The sequence below is a fragment of the Gastrolobium bilobum genome, unplaced genomic scaffold, assembly GCF_033153095.1.
Source record: "Gastrolobium bilobum isolate Gb01-03AN ecotype WA unplaced genomic scaffold, APGP_CSIRO_Gbil_v1 utg79970, whole genome shotgun sequence".
In the NCBI taxonomy this organism is placed as follows: Eukaryota; Viridiplantae; Streptophyta; class Magnoliopsida; order Fabales; family Fabaceae; genus Gastrolobium; species Gastrolobium bilobum.
The window spans coordinates 1-22,273 of NW_026898772.1; the positions used below are offsets into that span (position 1 = coordinate 1).

Below are 22,273 nucleotides of genomic sequence, written 5' to 3' on the forward strand. Positions count from 1 at the left end.
TATTTAGTAGTCACTATTGCATGTTAACTTGTTATTTATGTTAGATTAATTATTTATTTATTAGTTAGGAAAAGACAAAGGGAACGTTCCCTGGGTTAGGTGGCAAGAGTGACTGGGACACCTGTTCCTGCTGAGTCACTTAAAAAGATACGCAGCCATATCTAATTTGCATTCATTGCAAATCTTGGAAACGTGCTCAGCAAAAGCAACCGTTTCCTCAACCATTAAGACAACTGCACCCTTTCCTTTTCTCTCTCTCTTATATCCTGACCTAAACCGTTCCATCTTCTCACACTCATCCCATCAGTAACTGGTCACCTACTGCTGAGGTCTCGTTCTGTAACGTCCTCATTCCACTACCTCTTCAACCTCCTCTCCTTAACCTTCACGTCCCAGAAACTTTTCGTTTACTCCTCCATTGTCTATTTAAACTCAGTCACTGCTTCCTTTGAGTTTTACTATTTCCATTCAACTCAGAACCTTTTCTTCCTCTGCATTGTGCCCTAACCTCCTTTCTGGTATAAATGACTAAGCTTTCGATCAAGGTGACTCCTGAGGCCAACTGTGGCGAAGAACCAGAACTCACCGAGCCCATCATTCATCTATACCCAGAGAGGAACATCTCCTTGCAACAGGAAAAATTGGTTCTGCCCTCATTTGTGAAGCAGTCCTTAATCAAGCTTCAGTGGCGGCGTTTTGCCACTGATGACCGTAAAGTGAATGTCTCCCTAGTAGGAGAATTCCTATACCAGACGAGGAGGCTGAAGAAAGATGCCCCTGACATGGTCACAGTAAGGGGAAAACAAGTGTCGTTTTCCCCTGCTGATGTCCAAGAAGTACTCCACCTCCCCACCGTTACTAACTTTCCGTACAAGGAATACTTGGACAGTAGGGAGGAGTACACATTTCAGAAGGATCTGAAGCTAACAGTAGCTTTGGACAATCCTAACTACAATAAAGGGTCCCTGTGCAAGGGTAGCATGAGGGACATAGCCAGGTTTTGGGCACTGTTTGCAAATTCCAACATCACTCCCACCACTTATGAAGCCTCTGCTAGTTGGGGGCTGCAAGTCCAAATCTACTGCATCATTAAGCACATTCCTTTTGATGCAGTAACCCTCATCTATAACAGCCTGAAGAAGGACATGAGGAAAACCACAGTCTGCCTCCCCTGCCTCATCACCAAGCTCTGTTTGAAAGCTGGTGTAGAGGAACACCCAGATGACATCAAACGGGTGGCATCTATCCTTGATGCTAAGACCTAGAACGGTCTTAAAAGCACCTACGTTGACACCACCCAACCTATTCCTGCCAATCTCAGACGCTCCCCCACCAGTGATAATGAAGAGGAAACGCCTGTGGTCTCACAGAAGAAGGCCACCAAGATGACTCCTTCAAAATCTTCCCCTTCTGCCCACGTTCCAGCAAGGAAAACTGTCCCTCCTCCCACCAAGGTAAAGAAGGATGCCCATGTTGCTACTGATGGCAAACAGGAAAAGAAGAAATCTCCTGCCAAAGTTCTCCCAAGAAAGGGGGAACGTTCGAGTGAGAGGCTAAAGAGGGTCCTTAGTAGCAACAGCCCAGAGGGAGCATCCTCTGCAAAACCTATCACCCTCTCTGACAAGGAGGAGGAGAGTGAAGGCAATGAGCCTTTGGCAAAAAGGCTGAAGGCTAGCAGAATGTCAGCAACCAAACTAGCTGCCAAGGAGACGTCCCATAGCAGCTCAGACTCTACATTTTCTGACATTCCATCCCCACCACCTGTTCACTCTCCACCAAGACAAATCACCCCACAACCCTCTCCTAGGCAGCAACAAGAAGAGGGAAGAACAGAAAAAGAAGCAGCATCTGCTGCAGAGACATCAGTGGTTGAGCAAGAGGCTCAACCACAGAAGAAAAATGACAAAGGAAAAAGGATTCTCATAGAACCCCGTAAGAAGAAAGCAAAGACAACAGGCCCCGGGCAGATCAATCTGGAGGCCCTCTGTCATACCCTGTCATCTGTCCCGATACATCTGGGGACGAAGCTCTTGCCAGAGCTTTGGCAGAAGAAGAAGGGATGGAAATTCCTCCACTGATGGAGGAACAAGCTGAAGCCATGCCCTCCTTATCCAGACCACCAGTGGATGAGCCCAACCCAACACCTGTCATACCTTCTGCTACTGGCAATATCCAGCAGAAGAGGCAACAACCCTCCTCCCTCACAACAGCAATCCCCATCTCAGCCAGGAAAAGTTCCAAATTGGGATTGCTGAGATCATTGAAATGTTGGGGGAGAAATTAGAAAAACGGTTGCCAGCCAAGAAGTCTGTTCCCCAACCTGATATGACAAGCACTAATGAAGAGCTGAAAGCTCTAAGGGACAGGCTGGCACAGCTCTCATCTGCCTTCAACACCTTCCAACAACAGCAGAAGGAGGAGAGAGAACAACAGATCAGCACCATAAAAGCAGCCATCAAGGAAGCCAGTGTTGCATCCTATGAATCAACACTCCAAGCAGTCCAAGGAGAAATTGCTAAAGTAGCTAACTCCCTAATCCTTTTCAACTCTCTGCGCAACCACACAGCAGAGCTTTTACTCAACAGGCGCGTCTCCAAACAAGCTGAAGATCGTAAGGAAACCAAAGAAGCCATCAGAGCCTTTGGAACGTACCTGGAGAGGAGAATTTATGAGTTGGAAATGAGACTGCTGGATGTTGAAAAACAAGTCATCCATTTTCACACTGGCAGAACCATGATGAGGTCCACCATCAACTCCCTGGTTGCAATCATCAGCGATCTACTGAAAGATGCTGAGAAATGGCTCCCTACACATGAAGTCCTCAGATTAAAAGATCTGCTCAAGAGGAAACCATTGACACAGGAGGAGATTGATGAAGCCAAGGAAGCTGAATGTAAGAACTCGCACCGTTAAATAAGGCATTTAATTAATTAATTATGCAAAATTAGGAAATGATTCCATAATTGACCCTAATAATTATTATGAGGCTCTAATAATTATAGTAAGTGATTTAGAATGCTGTTAGTCACTTTTCGGAAGAAAAGTGCAGATACCGGTTCTGCTAGTTGGTATAAATGCGTACCGAAAAAGTATCCCGGAAAATTATAATAAGTGCATGGTAATTACTAGAATAATATATAGGACTTGTAAAACGAGTTTCAAGTCCAAATAATGAGAACTGGTGCCAGAATCTGATACTGGCTATGGAAAGCGCGTACCGGAAAGGTTATCAGAAAAATATAATAAAAATATGATAATTCTTGTAAAATTGAGTAGGTTAAGAATCCTAATTTTGGGATTAAAATGCTAAGCGTAGCAATTAAAGTTAATACTGTGTGTTTAAGTCTGATTTGGCTATATATACACTACTCATTGGGAACAAAACCCTAGACTCCTTTCTCTTCTACGTGAGTTGCTGGGAGTGAAACACCAGCCACCTTGTCACCTCCTTCTCCTACCATTTGAATCACCAAGAGACTTCATTTCCTCTTGGGTTCTTCATGAAAACACTTTGAGTGAGTGCATTCTAGCCTTGGGAAGGAAAAATAGGTTGTTTTTATGAGTTTGGCTTATGTCTTGTGAGCTTGAGCTTGCTGTTTTTTGGTTTTGGGGAGGAGAGAGCCTTAATTTGGTGTTTTGAAGCTTCAAGGAGCTTCCTTGTCGAGTAAAAGAACTACCTTGTGCATCATTTTCGTTTTCTTGGTGAAGTCAGAACCTTTGGTGTTGGTAGTGAGCTCCTTGAGTCTTTCTTGCTGAGTTCAAGCTTGTGGTATGATCATCAACCTTGAACTTGAGTTTAAGTGTGTAAAAATGGAACCTTGATGTATCTAAAGGCTAAAAGATGATGACTTAACGTTGGATAATGTCAAACACACCTAGAAATGCATGTCTAAGTGTTTATAATCGGTAAAAACCCAACCTTGGAAGGATATCTTCACGAAATCCAGTTTCTGCATTCTGTCGTGAAATATCCGGATATCTGCCCGTGAAATTTCCGGATATTTGATATCCGGATATGAGAATCTGGATATCCGGATATGGGAATCTGGATATCCAGATATTGGATATCCGGATATGGGAATCTGGATATCCGGATATGGTTAGTGAGATATCTGGATATTGCATATCCGGATATGCCCGGAGGAATTTCCGGATATTCTGGGATTTCGAAGAACAGTAGTTGTGCTGTGTGTACAGTAGGCTATTGGGGGTTTGTGGACCCTAGATTGATGAAGTTGAACTTCTGTAATTAATGAACTAAGTCAGAATAATGTGATTAAGGGCTTGTGGCTTTGTTGGAAGCCTTAAGACGTAAATCGTTAAAGGAGGGCGTAGTCTTTATGTTAATGCTTTTGAGCTTGTATGTTGATACACTTGCTGGTCCTATATCAGATTGTGATCTGCTGTGTGTTGGACTTGAGCTGTGAGGACTCTTGGCATTGGATAGTGAGCTTGCAAGGTAAGCTTTCGTGTCCTCGGTTTAGCCATGTTATGGTTCCACCATGTCCCATGGGGGTATGGTTATATGCCTGTTGTGTTACATGCTTTTGATGTTTTGGAAATGCTATTGAGCTGTTATATGCTAGTGCCTTTATGATATGCATGTGGTGTTCCACCTATACAGTATGCCTGAGTATGTAGTACATACAATATGGTGAGGCTGTGGGTGAGGTGCAAGTGGTGTTCCTTGTTCTACATGTAGGTATAGACGTATTCCTGCATTTCTCTGGCCAGTAGAATAGTGATAAACACACATGGCATGAATATCTGTTGCGCTGCATAGTTTTGGAACTGATATTGATAAAAATGCTTTTAGAACTTATATTGCACATGTAAGTGAGCTTGGGGTGGAAGATCCTTGAGGACACCTTGTCTTACTGAGATTTCTTGTTTAGAGATCTCACCCCACGTTTGGGGAATGCTTATTTCAGGGTCAGGTAATGTTGAGACCTCGGGCGACAGGAGGCCGAAGCTGAGTTAGATATTGATGATATTATATGCTGACTTGTTGGATGCTAGATATGCATGCTGCTTTTATGCTTTGAGCTTCATTTTATGTTTATGATTATCTGGTTGAGACGCTGTTGATTTGGTGAGCATGGGGATTGTCCATGACACTTAGACTAGCTATGTCTTAGTTTTATTTGGAGTTGTAATAATGTATCAGGATATTGTCCGGATTACGTGATGTAATGCAGTGACTTAGATACTCACTTTATTTATATATTGAGGTATTTCAGTAGATGTCTTATTGCAATTTACATTCAGGCGATATTTTATGAAATTGATTAAGTAATCAAGTTGGTAATTGATAATGACGTCATAATTGAAAAGAAAAAGAATATTCCGCATTTTTAATTAAGCGTAGCTTAATACGATGCAATGATAACACTACCGGATATATACGGGGTGTTACACTAAAGCTGCAAAAAGGAACCCTTGGGACAGAAGACCTCCCCAATGAAAAGGAGAAAACCCTCCTATCTATCTTGGCTTAGTTTATTTTTCAGTTCTGTTTTAATTTCTTTTCCTTTCCGTTCCCTTGTAATTAATCTTTTTTGCAATGAAAAAGACTTTTTGATCAAACTGTTTGGTATATGCATGCATTTCAGTTATAGTATTAAGACTGCCCAATTCTTTTGGATTAACTAACATACATGAAACACAAAGTCACTGACTAATCATGCTTGTTCTTTCTCTGTTTACTTGAAAATAGAAACAGTACAGGGAATTTAATCCTCAGATTTTTGAAAGAAGCTGATCTGTGTGAACTTAAACTGGTAAGGAATGGAAAAATGCCAAACACCTACTTCTGAGAGCGTTCCTGAGGTGTAACCACAATGAAACTTCTCAGCTTGCCTTAATACTGTAAGTACTACTGAAGACAGATGAATTCTGCTGTCAAGGATAAAAACAGAATCACGCACTCACCTCACCTCCATCATACACCATCTGGTCAAACAGAAAGAATAAAGAACGTACTCAACAATGAACAAAAAAAGGACAGAAGAAAAACAAAGAAAAAGGGGAACAACCATTCAAAAGAATTCAAGAAAAACCAGAAGACCTTCCTCCAAAGGGGAAAAAGGTTCAAAAAAAGGTGTTCCCTCAAAACAGAAAAAGTCCAAGTTCAAAGGCACAAAAGCTAAATGTTTCTTGATCCCACAAATCAGACCACCACTTCTTCCACATTTCCATACACTTACCCATCAAAGAATCCTTGGAACGGAAGACAGTTGTACGTCATAGGAACGCAGCAGAAAGGCAAGTTCTGAAGAATCACACCAGGAATGGACAGAGCAAACACCAACCCATGAGTGACAGTGAGACAAAAGAAATGAGGATATCCACATTCGGATATCAGAAGCCCCTATATGCGGATATCAATATCCGGATACCCATATCCGGATATCAATATCTGAATATTTACAGTCAAATATCTGGATATTTCGCGACAGAACCCAGATTCTGCATTTCGCGAAAAACCAAACCAAAGGTCCATCTTTTACCGATTACAGAAGCTTAAACATGCATTTCTAAGTGTGTTAAGCATTACCCAACGTTAGGTTATGAACTTTAGCTTATTACATGCATCAAGGTTCCATTTTTAACCACTTAAACTCATGATCAAAGGTGAGTATGTTTACCAAGCTTCTTAAAACAACAAATGGCAGGGAAAAGGAGCTTCCAACACCACTCCACTGAGCAGCAACCAAAGGCAACGAAAATGCACAACAAGAAGACTCTTTTCTTCACAAAGAAAGCTCCTTGAAGCTCCACAAGCCAAGAAGACAACTCACCACCCAAACCAAGAACTCAACCTCTCAACACCTCACAAGGCAGTGACCAACTCAGAGACGGAGCACTCCTCTCCCTCACAATGCTAACCCACACTCACCCAAGTGTTTAGAGGAGGCTTTCATGAAGAAAATGGTCTCAAAGCTCAAGAATGGAGAAGAAATGCAATGGAACAGTAGAAGGGAGAGCTGACCAGCCACCACACCCACGTAGAAGAGGTGTTATGGCCTAGGGTTTTGTGCTAAGTTAGTATATATAGCCACTTTAAAATAAAACACACAGTATTATCACTAATTGCTACGCTTAATATTTTAATCCCAAACTCAGGATTCTTAACCTACTCAATTTTACAAGAATTATCATATTTTTATTTTATTTTTCGGAGCACCTTTCCGGTATGCGCTTTTCCCATAGCCAGTATCAGTTCTGGCACCAGTTCTCATTATTTTAACTTGAAACTCGTTTTACAAGTCCTATATATTATTCTAGTAATATTCATTCACTTATTATAATTTTTCGGGATACTTTATCAGTATGCATTTATACCGATTAGCAGAACCGGTATCTGCACTTTTCGTCAAAAAGCGACTTTCAGCATTCTTAATCACTTACTACATTTATTTAAGCCTCATGATAATTATTAGGGTCAATTATGGAATTATTTCCTAATTCTTATATTTAATTAATTAATTTCCTTAATTAACGGTGCGAGTTCTTATATTAGATTTGTGCTCTTTTACTTAAGCATAATTGGGCTAAGAGTGTGAGAAGAGTCCAAAAAGCCTAAAGCTCAAAGAGCTTAGGGCTAAGGTTTCTTGGTACTTGTAACACCCCATGTATACCCGGTTTGTTAACATATCATTGTATTAAGCTGCGCTTATTTAAAAATGCGGAATAACTTTTTCTTTTCAATTATGACGTCATTATACTTAGCCAAGTTGATTACTAAATCATTTTCATAAAATATCGCCTGTATGTAAGTTGAAAAATGACATCTAACTGAAATACCTCATAATATAGATAAAGTGAGTATCTATGTCACGGATCCACTACACGTAGTTCGAACAATAATCCTGATACATTATTACAACTCCAACATAAAACAAGACATAATCAAGTCTATGTGGCATGGACAATCCCCATGCTCACCAAATCAACAACATAACCAACAAAGTCTCAACAGAGAAATCCATAAACTGAAGCTAAAAGCATAAGACAGTAAATAGGATCCAACATCCAATCATAACAGTATATCAGCATAAGCAGCATAAACATGTAACATCTATCAACTAAGCTATGGGCTCCTGCCACGAGAGGTCTCAACCCCCGCATTACCTGAACCTGAAATAAGCATTCCCCAAACGTGGGGTGAGATCTCTAAACCAGAAATCTCAGTAAGACAAGGGGTCCTCAAGGATCTTCCACCCCAAGCTCAATTACATGTGGAATATAAGTTCTAAAAGCAGTAATTCAATATAAGTTCCCAAAACTATGCAGTGAAACAAATATTCATGCCATGTGTGTTTAACTATTCTACTGGCCAAAGAAATGTAGGAATACGTCTATTACCTACATATAGTACAAGGACCACCGCTTGCACCTCACCCACAGCCTCACCATATTGTATGTACCACATACTCAGGCTTACCGTATAGGTGGAACACCACATGCATATCAACAAGGCACTAGCATATAACAGTTCAATAGCATTTCCAAAACATCAAAAGCATGTAACACAACATGCATATAACCATATCCCCATGGGACATGGTGGAACCACAACATGGCTAAACCGAGGACACGAAAGTTTACCTTGCAAGGTAACTATCCAAGCCGAGTCCGCACAAGCTCAAGACCCACAAACAGCACAATCACAATCTGTTTATATGAGAAATATCATCAATAACCATACTTTAAATGTTCATTTCATTATGACAACATTTCCTTATTCGATTACGTCTTTTCTATTTCATAATTATCAAGCATTAAGTCCCTTAATTATAGGTATCACTGTTTCCCAATAGTAACACCAACTTCTTAGGCCATCAAGCCCAAATGGGAACTGTCCCACACACAAAACTGGTTTCTGGTCATTTTCACAGGTGGTAATCGATTACCAAGGACCTTGTAATCGATTACTGCACAAGGTAATCGATTACCACCAGCAAGGTAATCGATTACTGCACATGGTAATCGATTACCAACCAAAAGTAATCGATTACCACGCGGGCAGAACAGTTTTCTGCAGATTTTTTTTTGCATAATCCGAAGCCAAAATGCCACCCAATGACTCAAGGTTCGGTTTTGACCCAGAACAGATGTTCATTACCACTTATTAGCCTTAGATTAACAACCCTAAGCTTGAATGATTAAAGTTAACTCATTTCATAACATAAACAAGCCATTTTCATGAAAATTCAAAAGAAAGTTCAAGGTATACCAATGGAGGTTCAAACTCAGCAAAAAGAAGGCTCTTGGAGCTCTCCATCAAGGCTCAAAGATTCTAACTTTGCAAGAGCACGAAAATACACCACAAGGTTGGACCTTTACCTTCAAAGGTGGCTCCTTGAAGCCTCCAATGGCATGAACAAAGGCTCACACCAATGGGAACACCAACTCAGCCCACAAAACCCCTCACACAGCAGCCTAAACTCAGAAAATCAAGATCTTTTACTCACACAAGGCTTGTCCTCACAATACTCAACTATTTTGGTGAAAGAACCATGACCAAAGGTAATCACTTTGGTGAAATTTGTGAAGAAGAAGCTATGGAGTCGAAAAGAGAAGGTGGCAGCTGAAGGGAACTCAGAAAATCACGTAGCACAAATGTATTTCTGACCTAGGGCATTATGCCATAAGCTTATATAAGCCCACTTAAGTTAAAACAAATAGTATTAGCAAAAATAGCTATGCTTATCATTTTATTCTCAAACTTCATATTCTTAACCTAGCCATTTTTCTAGGATTTTTCATATTTTTATATTAATTTTTTGCAACACTTTTTCGGTACGCGTTTTAACACTGACAGTATTAGTTCCGACATCAAATCTCATTATTTTGACTTCAAACTTGTTTTACAAGTCCTATATATTATTCTAGAAATATTCATGCACTTATTATAATTTTAGAGATACTTTATCGGTACGCATTTATACCGACTAGCAGAATCGATATCTGTACTTTTCGTCAGAAAAGCGACTTTAAACATTATTAATCACTTTCTATATTTATTTAAGCCTCATAATAATTATTATGGTCAACTATGGAATTATTTCCTAATTTCACATAATTAATTGATTAACTTTCTTAATTAATGGTGCGGGTTCTTACAGTACCTATATAAATACTACCACTTAAGTTATCAGCCTCCAAGACTAATTAACTAAAGAGGTAAGCTCAGATATAAAAAAGTGTCTACACACTTTCCCTTCTCCCTTGAGGATAGTCTAGAAGATTTATCACAAACACGTAAGGTTTGGTCGTGCTGTGACGCGAAGAAAATCAGTTCGTGAGTTTCTGCCGTGACGTCGAGGAGATCAGTTCGTAAAGAGGAATCATACGTGAAGTGGTTTTACGTAGATCTGTGCGTCAAGAGATAAATCAAAAAAAACAATTATGATTTGTTGCATCCCAAACCCAATGATTTAAATGCTTCAGCAGATCTAATTGCGCCTACACTTATGATATGTACATTTTAATCGCACTCTTTATTTTTTAATTTTTCTTAATAAATTTTGTTTTGCAGATTTTGTATGCTTGTTTTCTGCAGAAGAAGAACATTTGGTCGAGAGGAGTTGTCCCCATCCTTTCTTATTCGTTCCTTGTACCAAGTGTTGGATGACGGCTCCATATATTTCACACCCGATGATTGCATTGCTGTTGTGATCATCTGATTGTCCTCTACCATTAGCACTTGCTTTGATGAAGCTTTTCGCACCCGGGTAATATCTTATTAGAATGAACAAATAAATATAATCTAAATAAACAAATAAATAAGAAATACGGACAATATATACATGGTGTTAACAAGCCTTTATTTCCGATCTCAACTTTAATTTGAAATTTTAATTGATGTTATTGCTGATATTTTTATGGAAAGGACACTCTAACTCTCCACTTTATTGTTTATTAATGACCATTTATACTTGCGTGGAGCAATATTTCTGTTTAGATAATTGGTAGAAGTATTAACAACAAAACACAACACTTTTGTCTATCAAAAAAAAAAAAAAACACAACACTTTTAATTTGGGCCTATGTATAAACTATGGGCCTCGAACTGAACATACCAACGGCTTGATCAAAACCTTTCTCGCTCCAAAAATCAAAGTACTAAATGAAAGTTTTTGGTAACCTTTCAGTCAGTCAAGAGCACCACACTCAACACAATCTCAAAACCAAAAATAAGAACGAAAATGCTTATTCACAAGAAAGATTTTAAATGAAAGTTGTACGAATTGATATGATTGGCTAAACGCATTTACGCGGGGTGTGTAGTAGGTTTTAAAACTACCATTTTCTATTATATCTATATGCATTCCTTTTTTTGGGCAGTCAATTTCATGAAAACTTGTTTCTACTAAATAGCATTGCTCAAATAAAAATATTAATAAACATAATCACGAAAAACAATTAATTAATACATGTGATTACATTAGGAAATTTGGGATGGTGACGTAATTTTGCGTTTTGTTGTAAAACATGCTATTTGACATGTGGTGGATGACTATTAAGGATAAAATCAGTTATGGTCTTTCATATGCCTAATGATCTTTGGTGTGCCTAATTAAAATGTAACTATTATACATGATGGTGCATTATATTATGTAGTGTAACCACTTTTTTCATTCATATTTGAAGTCCTATATAAGGACATATTGTTATTGTGAAGAAAATAATAAGAAACAAATATTATAACTACTTCATGAAGAATTATATTTTTAGAATCCATATCCAATTATCTTCCTCTCTTTCTCTATATATATTCGTCTCATTTTCTATATTTTTCTTCTTATTTCACAACACGTTTGAGTTTTTTTTGTATGATTATCTATTTAATTGTGTATGCCCAAGACCTTTGGAGTGTGGAAGGTAAACTATCCTGCATTTTAACCGCAATATTATTGTTTAAATTTTTACAACTATAAATTATGGGGCAGATTATATTTACAAATTTTTTGTTTACAAACTACACTATCTTCTCATGGGAAAACACTAGGTTTCACTATCTTCTCCCGGGAGAAGATAGTGTAATTTGTAAAAATTTGTCAAAAAAATTTGTAAACAGATCATTCCCTATAAATTATTGCTCTTAAATTTGTCTCCCAAGTTTTTTTTTTCCCCCACCCTTCAAGAGTGCTTTTGACTTGAAGTATGGATATTGTACAAACACATTTTTTAGTTTTATCTTGTGTTGAGTTAATTTCCACTTGAAAGTAAGGGGCAGTGACGATCAAACTCCTGGCCCGTTGTCACAGAAGCAATCACCTCACCTAAAAGCTTAAACTGGTAAATATAGAATTTTTAATGATTTTGTTCTGGACGAACATTAATCTGGATCTCTATCGTGGTTATCTGCCTGTTATCTTGTTCTTTGGTGTATATATAGGTACAACTTTGGAGCAGTTACCTGTATCATGGGAGTGGTGGATACCATCATGACATCGTGGTAGGCCCACTTATGACTCCAATACTGACTGACTCAACCGACTGCTAACTTCACTACGTGTAACACTCACTGACATGACCAACCGCCTATCCGGGTAAAATATATACGGGTTCCGAGTACTTTACTCTTACGAGTAAGTACACCTCGCTGTATTAACCCGGAACAGATTTCATATTATATTTCTGTAATAGCATTTAAATTACCACTTTGACGATGGTATATATTATATAAACACTTTATAGAAAACTATTACAGCATGTTCTTAAGACTGTGGAAACTAAACTTTAAAATTTATATATGTAATTGTGTGCACTTCTATATATGTAATTGTTATTGTTATTTGTTTTTACATTGTTTTAATCAATAAACTTATATATAACTATAATAAATAAATTATAATTCTGACATCTGATATGTCCGGATAGACATATCAAAGATACTTAGATATCCGAGGATGTAAAATTTGTTCAAAAATGGACATTAACCAAAGCACAAGTTAGATATTGAAGCAAATAAAACATGACAATTGTAAATTTGCCTCATCCATATGCTTTCTGAAGTAGACAAGAGATTTGAACATCAACATATAAGATTATAAAATAAAAAGATATGAACCCCTTTAATAAAAGGAAGAACACACACCAAAAAAAAAAAAAAACGAAAAGGAAAAACCAATTGTATGCCAGCCTCCTTGGCTCAGCATATTCTACTATATATTCAGTACACTATATGTGTAGCCTCTTCTTTGTGGCTGGAAAAAACAATCCCCGTGTGTGTGGTTATTGTAGCCAACACAAGTTTCTTTGTGTCGATAAATTTTGTGATGCTATAGTTTGAGTCATTTGGGTTAGTATAATCATTCTAGCATGGGAAAAGCGACAGATTTATCTTGAGAGGAACACAAAGAGATGATCTCTTCTAGTGTTCCATTCAGATAGTCCTTGCACTTGTCATATAATATGCAATCATCAGTCATTTCGGGCTTCATTGACTTTGTCTCTGGTAAATTTATTTGTGGGAAATCTTCCAGCACCAAAGGGGTGTATGGGAGTTGATAATGCATGCCACCAAAGATAGGTATTTCTATATCCTGCATCATGAGAAATATTGTTTTAATTGCCAAATGCCAATATACTAAAGTAGAGGGATAAAATGATACATTATGACAAAGAACAAGTGAAAGTGATAAGGAGTTTGTCCTTCTTAATTAGCGGTTTAAAGTTGGAGTTCTGAAAATGGAAAAAATAACCTTACAAGAGCCGCCCGAATATGAATCTGACAGTTCTTGAATCAGATTGAATAAAAAAATAAAAAAAATGATAAATATGTACAAAAAAAAAATGATACCTACAACTGTATAACTCATGCTTAATTGGAACTAAAGCACCACTTTGGGAGAAGTGCAAGTGGCAAGAAAAGAGTGGGGTTAGAGTAGAGGTTTTTAAGGTTTAAAAGGAAAAGAATAAAAGGTGTTTATCTAGATTTAAGGGAGAAAGAGGTCAATTGAAATTGTTGAAGCCCCCAATCAGATGCATATTTTGCTGGCATGAACATTGTAAAGCTAGTTGAATGCTGACAGAGGGACACAGAAACAGGTTCTCAGATAAGTAGCTTTTGCTAAATTAGGAAAATGATCCAGACACTACTGATAAAAAGAATGTGATTAAAGATAAAGATGTATCTGAGATGTTTGATTTATATATGCTTTAGTGTTTAGAACGTATCAACCCGTGAGGAAAATGGGGGGTAAAGATATCTTTACTTTGGAAAACGTTTTGAGTAGTCAGTCAAAAGAAGTTATAGGGGTTAGTGAAGAAAAGCTAAATTGGAGTCAGTCCAACTGAATTTTAGAAGTGAGCTTTGTGACAAGATAGGAACTTCATCATACTTCCAACTTTCGTCACTTTAAGATCAAAAGAGAACTCAAAGATATGCTTTGTGGGCCACACTCGTTACAACACACAAATGAATAGTAAAATTGTTTAGGCATATGCTTAATATATGCAAGAACTAGGAGTAATTTCTACACATTTTATGTATTATTTGATGTATGTTAGTAAAATTGTTTATGCATATGCTTAATGGGTCACGTTGAGGATTAATTTCTACACATTTTATGTATTATTTGAGGTGTGATAATGAAGCCTTAAATTGATAAAGTAGCAATATAAAACAAAATATAGCTGGAAATGCTGGATTGGCAAAGGAAGTCATCATGAACATAAATGCCATGGACATGGAGAAAAAGGAAAAGCTATAAGATACTAACTAGATCGGTATGATAATGATTATGCTATGGCCCATCTTGCTTTTTATATTCATGCCACGTCTACGTTACTAGTACTACCATACAAACTCAAACAATGATGAAGTTTATCAAAGAGAATATGTGAAATTTAAGTCTTTAAATGTTACCTGAAATAGATTTGAGGGGTAACCAATTCCTATTGGATAAGAATTAGCTACACTATTTGCTTCATCACAAGCAAATTGTGCTTGAAAATCGTCTGCTATACCCGTATCCGTGGGTGTACATGTTCCTTGAGTGAGATCAGAAGAAGAAGCGTCACATGGAAATTTAGGATTTTCATGATTGAGAATTTTCTCATTCACGGTTTCCATTTCTTTGGAAATCTCAGTGCCACTTGAGTCTTCACCTAATAAATGTTCTTCTGAGACCCGCATCAATTCCTTCTTTGCTTCCTCGATTTGTTCGTCTTGTTTAGGTTTGGATGGAATTTGAACAGTCTTCTTGAAAATTCGACACAATGAATAGGAATCCTGTGATGAAATGAAAATTTGTCAAAACAGTATATATCACTTAACTTTTTATGATCAAAGTGTTTTCTTTTTCTTTTCTTTTTTTTGGGTTTAAACACAGTGAATGCAAGAAAAGAGTGAGAAACAAAAAAAGCAAATTTAGAAAGAGTTTGGAAAAGGAAAAGGGTCGATGCAATATTAGGTACACGGATCTGAATTTTTCATGATGTTGTTTCGATCATATGCTGTTCTTTTTAAAGAGGAGAAACAAAAAATTAAAGTTTGCAAATCATATAAAGAAAAAGAAAATAAAGGAATATATATTGCAGCATGTGCATCCTTATAGAACAAGGTTCTAAACATACATGGAGTACTTAGCTACTGTATAGTCAAGCTAAACATAGAAAACGGGTCTGGTCTAGTGAACTTGACTCTATATATGACGACATAATAACCACAGACGCAGATAAATCTTAAAAGAAGTGTACCTAAAACCCTCCATCAGTGATAGACCAATTTGGAAAAAGACTTAATTAAAGCAAGCACTAAACGAGGATTTGGTCATTAATTGCTCTCATTTCATGGAGACTTTTGTTGCTTTTTAGGGTTTCTTCTATGTATGTATACCCATCCAATTATAATTAGGTACACTTATAAAGGTACCCAACAAAAAAAATAAAAATAAAATCTTTTCCCTACAACTGTGTACAATAACCTAACAACCATTGAAGATCTGCTATTCCTTTATTTATTATTTTTTTTCTTTTTCTCCAAAACCCTAGATTTATTCATTTCTGAACTGATTCTTATATTCATAAAGCCTCAAAAATTTTAAGCTAATACCCCAGAAACATGTTCCTTTTTAAACAAAAAACAAAGGAGTAGAAGAAAATTATGAAGATGAATGAAGACAGAAGGAAGCTACCATAAAATATATACCTTTAAAGATGAATGAGCAGCACAAGGCACAGATTCAATTAAGCGGTATTCGTGCATAACCCAGTTGGTTCTAATCCCATGTGGTGCTCTTCCTCTATAATATACCAATGTCTTCTTCATACCAAGTGGCTTCTTTTGAGAGTGGACTGGCCTATCTTTCCCTGTAGCTTTCCAATAACCAGCTCTTGTTGCTCTGTTAGTTCTTGATCCATTTGGGTACTTTCTATCTCTTGGACTATAAAAATACCACTCCATGTCTTTACTTGGGAGGAATGATTTATCTGTTTTTTTTTTTTTTTCAATTAAAAAACAATTGGATTTGGAGCCATGTTAGTTTAGTTGAATCATGAAGATAGATGATCTTATTAAAAACCAAGAAATTGCTAATATTCATATTTATATGAATCATATCATATATACATAAACGATAATATATGTATATATCATGTACCTGGTAAATCCCAAGGTTCACATTTGTATAGATCAACTTCAGCAATGATGTCAAGTTCTATTGAGCGACCAGTTATTTTTCTTTCTAAGTAGTAAGCAACAAGCTCTTCATCTGTGGGGTGGAACCTAAATCCTGGTGGGAGACTCATTGGAGCCATCAAAGTTAGAGAGAGAGAGAGAGAGGAAAATTTGGAAATGAGTGGCACAAGATATGAACTAAAACAGCTTGTAGGACATTGAACTAAATAGGCCACTGTTGAGATCAAAGCATTGTCAATTTGCCCCTGAAATTGAACTATATTACAAAGAGTTGGTTTATGTGACAACCACAAAAGAAGTAAAGGAGTTAGAGATATAGCTTAGGTTGAGTAATTATGATGAAAATTGAGGGGCTAAAGTTTCAAAGGTAGGGTCTTTGGCTTTTGAAGTGATTCTATGTGTAAGGTCTTGTGTGAAAACCTAGAGGGAGAGGATAAGAAGCTTCTCTGCTTTTGTCTGCTCACAAACTAACAAAAATCAGAGTCCCCCTCAAAAGGTAATGTGGGCCTCCAAACCGCCCATCACCTACAACACGCAATACTAGGCGTAACTCAATTAAATAATCATTGCCACATTTATTAATCGTATAATATATGCTATGCTAGTATCTTTCATCATTATACTGCTACGTATTCTAGAGATGATATATATAATATATTTCATGTGTATGTACTACTTGTTCGAGATTTACGTATAAGCATGTGTTTTGTGATGTCATGGTGTTTTCAGGTTATCATAATTAGATTCTTAGCATTCCATGCAAAGGGGAACAAAGTATAGGATCTTATACGTATTGTAACATCATCATGTGCAAGTAAGTTATTGCACCAAAGCTGCCCCTGGTTTTCTTTTATAATACAATCACGTGAAAAAAAAAATTACAATTTCGTGATATAAAAATTCGGACTACGTAGAGAAGTATGGTTTACCTTGCAATGTTTAGGCTGCAGTAATTTTTCTATTTTTCGTTTTTGGGGATGGTAGGCTGCAATCTTCTGATTTCTTGGATAATCAGAAATATGTATTTGGCATTATCATATTTTATACTGTATATGTAAGTTGAGTTAAATTTGTAAATTGGTTGTAATGAGGATATTAATTTAGGGTGGGGATTTTCCTACAAATCATGGGAAAGTGGGGTGATCCAAATTTGTTTTCAACATTTGGTTAGAAGAAACTGAAAATAATCTTAGAAATTTTTTTTCTCATCGTTCCATTTTATACATCATATTCCCAAGCGAAAATACCATATAATAAATGATATTTTTATTTTCCTATAGTATTATTATAATTAACCCAACATTTTCGAAAAAAATTTAAACCTATCAAATACCTTTTCGTAACTTATCTGGAAAAAAAAAATTCATCATATTCCCAAAAATCATTTTTATCCAGTAAAAAAACCTATCTCTTTTATCAAACGCCCATTATAACATGTAAAAGATTCTCCTGGCATGCGAAATGTGATATCATAACAGTTTTCCCGTTGTATGGACTCCACTGAAGTGTGGCGGCGTAATTAACTTCTTCACGTATGAGGATCATTCGTACATGGGAGTAAGGGATAATCAGGTGTAAAAAGAATCATTTATCATTTAGTGTGCTAGGGCGCTGGCCCGGTTTGTGTGAACACCCAGGTAGGACCATCCGGCCGGTCCAAAAAAGTAACATCTACAGAGAGGGCAGCAAAATGTACGTTTGAACCTAAACTAGCCATAGGGAACGAGGATTGGCTAACTGAACCTAACCAGGGAGTTTCAAAGTAAATTAAGGCTCTGTTTGGTTGTTGTTTTTAAAAATAGTTTTTTAGTTTTCAGAACAAAAAAACTCGTTTAGTAAGACGTGTTTTGTAAAAAATGTTTTGAAAACTATAACTGTTTTTTTGTTTTTAGAATCAAATTTAGAGAACATGTTTGAGTTGTTTTTGTTTTCTGTTTTGGTTTTTAACTTTCAAAATTAAATAAATATAGAAAACAACTGTTTCCATAACTATTTTATAAAACAGTTTTAAGAATAAAAAAATCAGAACACAATCAAACAGGCCCTAAGATACTCTCATTGCATGAGTAAGTTGTTTTAATAAGTATTGGACAGACTTCGGGTGCAAATAAGGCATTCTTGCATAGCCAGTGCTAACCTAGGCCAGTGTGTCTTGTAAGACCTAAATGAATCCCACATCTGTGTATAAAACAAATAAATGACTCAAAATTTAATCGGGTCACTTGAACTCACATAGAGTGCAAATTGTCCATTCAAGAATTACATACGAAATATGTCCAAATAAGATATAAATTAGTAATGATTTTTGCATTAATATAAGGATCTGTGCTTACACTTTGCCTTTATGGGAGAATACAACATTTAAAGATGAGAAAGGGTTACCTCTCATTATGTAAACCACACATCAATAGATGAAAAAATTATGCAAGAAACATTACTCAATTAAAAATTGTTGCTTTACTTCTTGGTGTGTGTGTGAGAGAGAGAGAGAGGAGTTTGAGTTTGAGACTGCTAGATATAATGAAATATGAGCCTAATATAATAAGGAGAAAAGATTAACTGTCTCTAAATCATTTGTATAAGTGAAGCAGATGAATTAAATTAAGATCATGTACAGAAAATTAAAGCGGCAGAGTAAAGTATCTTCAGCATGTTACAAGAAGTGACATGCTGCAACATTACTAATAATATATTTCCAAAGCTGTTATTGCAATATTCTTTCCTGAACATTCACTTATTTTAACAATGCCTACATGCTTTTAGTATAATATACGACTAGACAATATTGTATTTTAATTGGCTATGCTTTTCTACGACGCGGTGGCATACGCGGTGGTGTCTTTAATCTAATTGGATGTTGGACAAAGGGGAGATCTATCTGCTATGGTTTCTAAGATAAAAAAATATTGTTTAGAAGACTAGTAATCATCGTGTCTAATTAAGTTAATATAATTTGATCAGGACCACCACTTAAGCAACATAAACAAGTAAAAGTAAGACAACATTAACAAACGAGAGATTTGAAACAATGACTAGCTCTGGCCTCAAGAAATTCATGCCCAAAATAGTTTTGAAATATAAAAATGACTACTGCTAAATCTTGTTTTAGCTTTGAGTTCAAAGCAGTCTTTCGTTTCATTGTTTCCCTTTTTTAAATTTAGTGCATATTACTATAATCATAGCAATAAAATTTTGCATGACTTTTGAGATGTAAGATTATGATTTGTTTTTTTAATTTATATTAAAAAAAATGCTATGTTATAGATGTTTTATGAGTTTGATGTTTGTCATTTTAAATGATATAAGTTATATCATTTTAGGAAAGAGATAGACACAAGGAATGAAAATCATGGTGGAGAAAGTGAGTGTGTTTTTTTTTTTTAATTTAAATTTTAAATAAAAAATATAATTTTGAGTCTATCTCTCTTTTAAAATGACATAACTTTATGTCATTTAAAATGACCAACATGTAAAATACATACATGTATCTTCGTGAAATACATACATGTAAAATAAATAAATAAAAAGATAGCTCAAACGAAATATTATTTCTTATTATAAAAAGATTAACATCCATTTAAGTTCTCCAAAATATAGATGATGTTAAATTATTAATCTCCATTTATAAATATGTAAAATTGGCATTTCAAAAGTATACAAATATCAAATTGGGTTTTCTATGTTATATTTTGTTGTTAAATTACTGATATTAAACTTTTGAAAATAATGAAAAACATTCATTATTGTTTAAGTACCAATTTATTGTTAATAATAAATCAAAAATGAATATAATATGATATATATCTTTTGAGAACCAAAATAACCTCTTAACATTATCAGTATTGTAAAGTATACTTGATCTTAACAAAAGTCCCAGAAAGATATATATTATGATATATTGTTATTTACTTTTATTCCTTGGGGAGGGATAGCGGTCGAGATGGTGCTATCAATATGTTCGCTCTCACGATTCAGGCTAAAAATTATGTCACTTTCACGTTAATTAGAAGAATAGAGCTAAGCGTTTTTTTGTAAAATTTTCTCAAACAATGTATGTTTCTTCGTCAAATTAGATCTTAATTGTATGATTTTAATGAAGGGTACCTCGGATGTGGATTTTCTGAAGAAAAAAAATTTAATTATGTATTGCGGATAATATATTGTTATAATATTTAAAAAAAATACTTCTTATAACTATATACTAACTGTAATACATAATTATTTTTTTTATTATAATAATTTTTGCAATATAATTTTTATATTTTCTTTTAATGGATTAATTCAAATGCAGTGCAGATGAGTTTGCTGGGCCATAGAGTGGGTCCAAGAGATAATTCTCTTCCCTTTAATTTTAGCCCAAGGGGAAAAGAACCCTTTTATCATACCTCAGTACCTGACTTCAAGATGGGCCCACTGAGCATCTGAACAAATCTACCTGGCACACAGTCACTGTCTTCTTTTCTTTTTTATCATTTTTGCCCTTTATTTCTTTTTCCTGCCATCCAACCTTACTTTTTCTTTACTGTATCCTTTGTTCCTTGTTTATTGCCCTTTCGTTAAAATATCATTTTCATATGAGTAAAGACATACTAACCACTTTAATGATTACAACACAAAATCTTTGACTGGCCATCTCCCTCACACACATAGCTATAGTGCACACTAATAGCTACTTAATTGTCATACAAATTTTTTTGTTTGGTGTTGTTGAGTAATATTTAGTGAGCATCAATTGGAGTAATTGCATGGTCTTAATTTGTGTCTTGATAGTGTCTTAAGTGCTAGAAGTTGTTTGATATATCTATATGCGTCTTTATGTAAGTTACATTTATAAATCCAGAACTGGCTTAGGGTGCTTCTTGTACCCAAAATGTAAAAGAAGAACGAACTATGATTTATTTATGGTGGCAAAGTTAAAAGAGCTGAGGTCAAATCCTTTTGGCCCATAAATTTTGGCTGAGAAGTGATCACATTCAAGTAAAACGGCTATTCAACTCTAGTATAGGTTATCACCTTTTTATCTGTTTGAATCTTTGCTAAGTAGCTTTTTGGTTTTAACACTTCAAGTGTGACGTGGATTGAGTTGAGTAAAACCAATTACATTGAGAGAGTAAGAGAGAAAGGGTTCTCTAGAGTCTTTTGCCGAAAGACCTTTTCTATGGTCTTTAAAATCTCTCCTTAATAAATTTTCCATTCTCTCCCTGCAACAATTTCCCTAACCTTATGTTTGGAAAATTTAGAGTAATAGCTTCTGATTTGCATAAAGATATTCCAAACTTATTCGTTACCCTCAATGAAATAGTAAACATAACTTTATCTCACTTAACTCTATCACTCACATGGGTTTTTATTCTTTTTTTATAAACACAAACACAGAGATATAGACAGAGATATTAAACGGTTCCTAAAGCCATGTAACCTTTCACACGATCTTAGTTGTTAGGATGATAAAGCGCGCAAATGCATGAAAGAAAAATAAAAGGGTGAGGAAGATACTAGAGTGTGGTGTAGTCTATACTCTTTAGAGCGGTGGTTGGTTTAGATACAAGATAAGTAAATATCATTTTTGGTCCTCAGCAAATTTTATGATGCCCGTTTTAGTCCCTAGTAAATAAAAAA

At 35.8% G+C, this 22,273-nt stretch overlaps 1 protein-coding gene across 1 annotated transcript; it reads right to left on the reverse strand.

Annotated features, from left to right (window-relative positions):
- Positions 1 to 13,322: 13,322 nt before the first annotated feature.
- Positions 13,323 to 16,773, reverse strand: LOC133283983 (NAC domain-containing protein 54). Its single transcript, XM_061480919.1, has 4 exons — positions 16,617 to 16,773; positions 16,166 to 16,446; positions 14,882 to 15,247; positions 13,323 to 13,556 (listed from the first exon to the last, which is right to left on the reverse strand). Exons 1-4 carry the CDS (start codon positions 16,771 to 16,773, stop codon positions 13,323 to 13,325), a joined length of 1,038 nt encoding a protein of 345 aa, XP_061336903.1.
- Positions 16,774 to 22,273: the final 5,500 nt, after the last annotated feature.

Bases quoted from the DNA above. Each gene is read 5' to 3' on its own strand.
- LOC133283983 (XM_061480919.1), bottom strand. From the start codon at position 16,773: ATGGCTCCAATGAGTCTCCCACCAGGATTTAGGTTCCACCCCACAGAT. The intron at 16,447-16,616 runs GTACATGATATA...AAAAAAAAACAG, and splicing joins TGAACCTTGGGATTTACCAG to ATAAATCATTCCTCCCAAGT. The intron at 13,557-14,881 runs GTAACATTTAAA...CTCATGATGCAG, and splicing joins ACCCCTCAAATCTATTTCAG to GATATAGAAATACCTATCTT.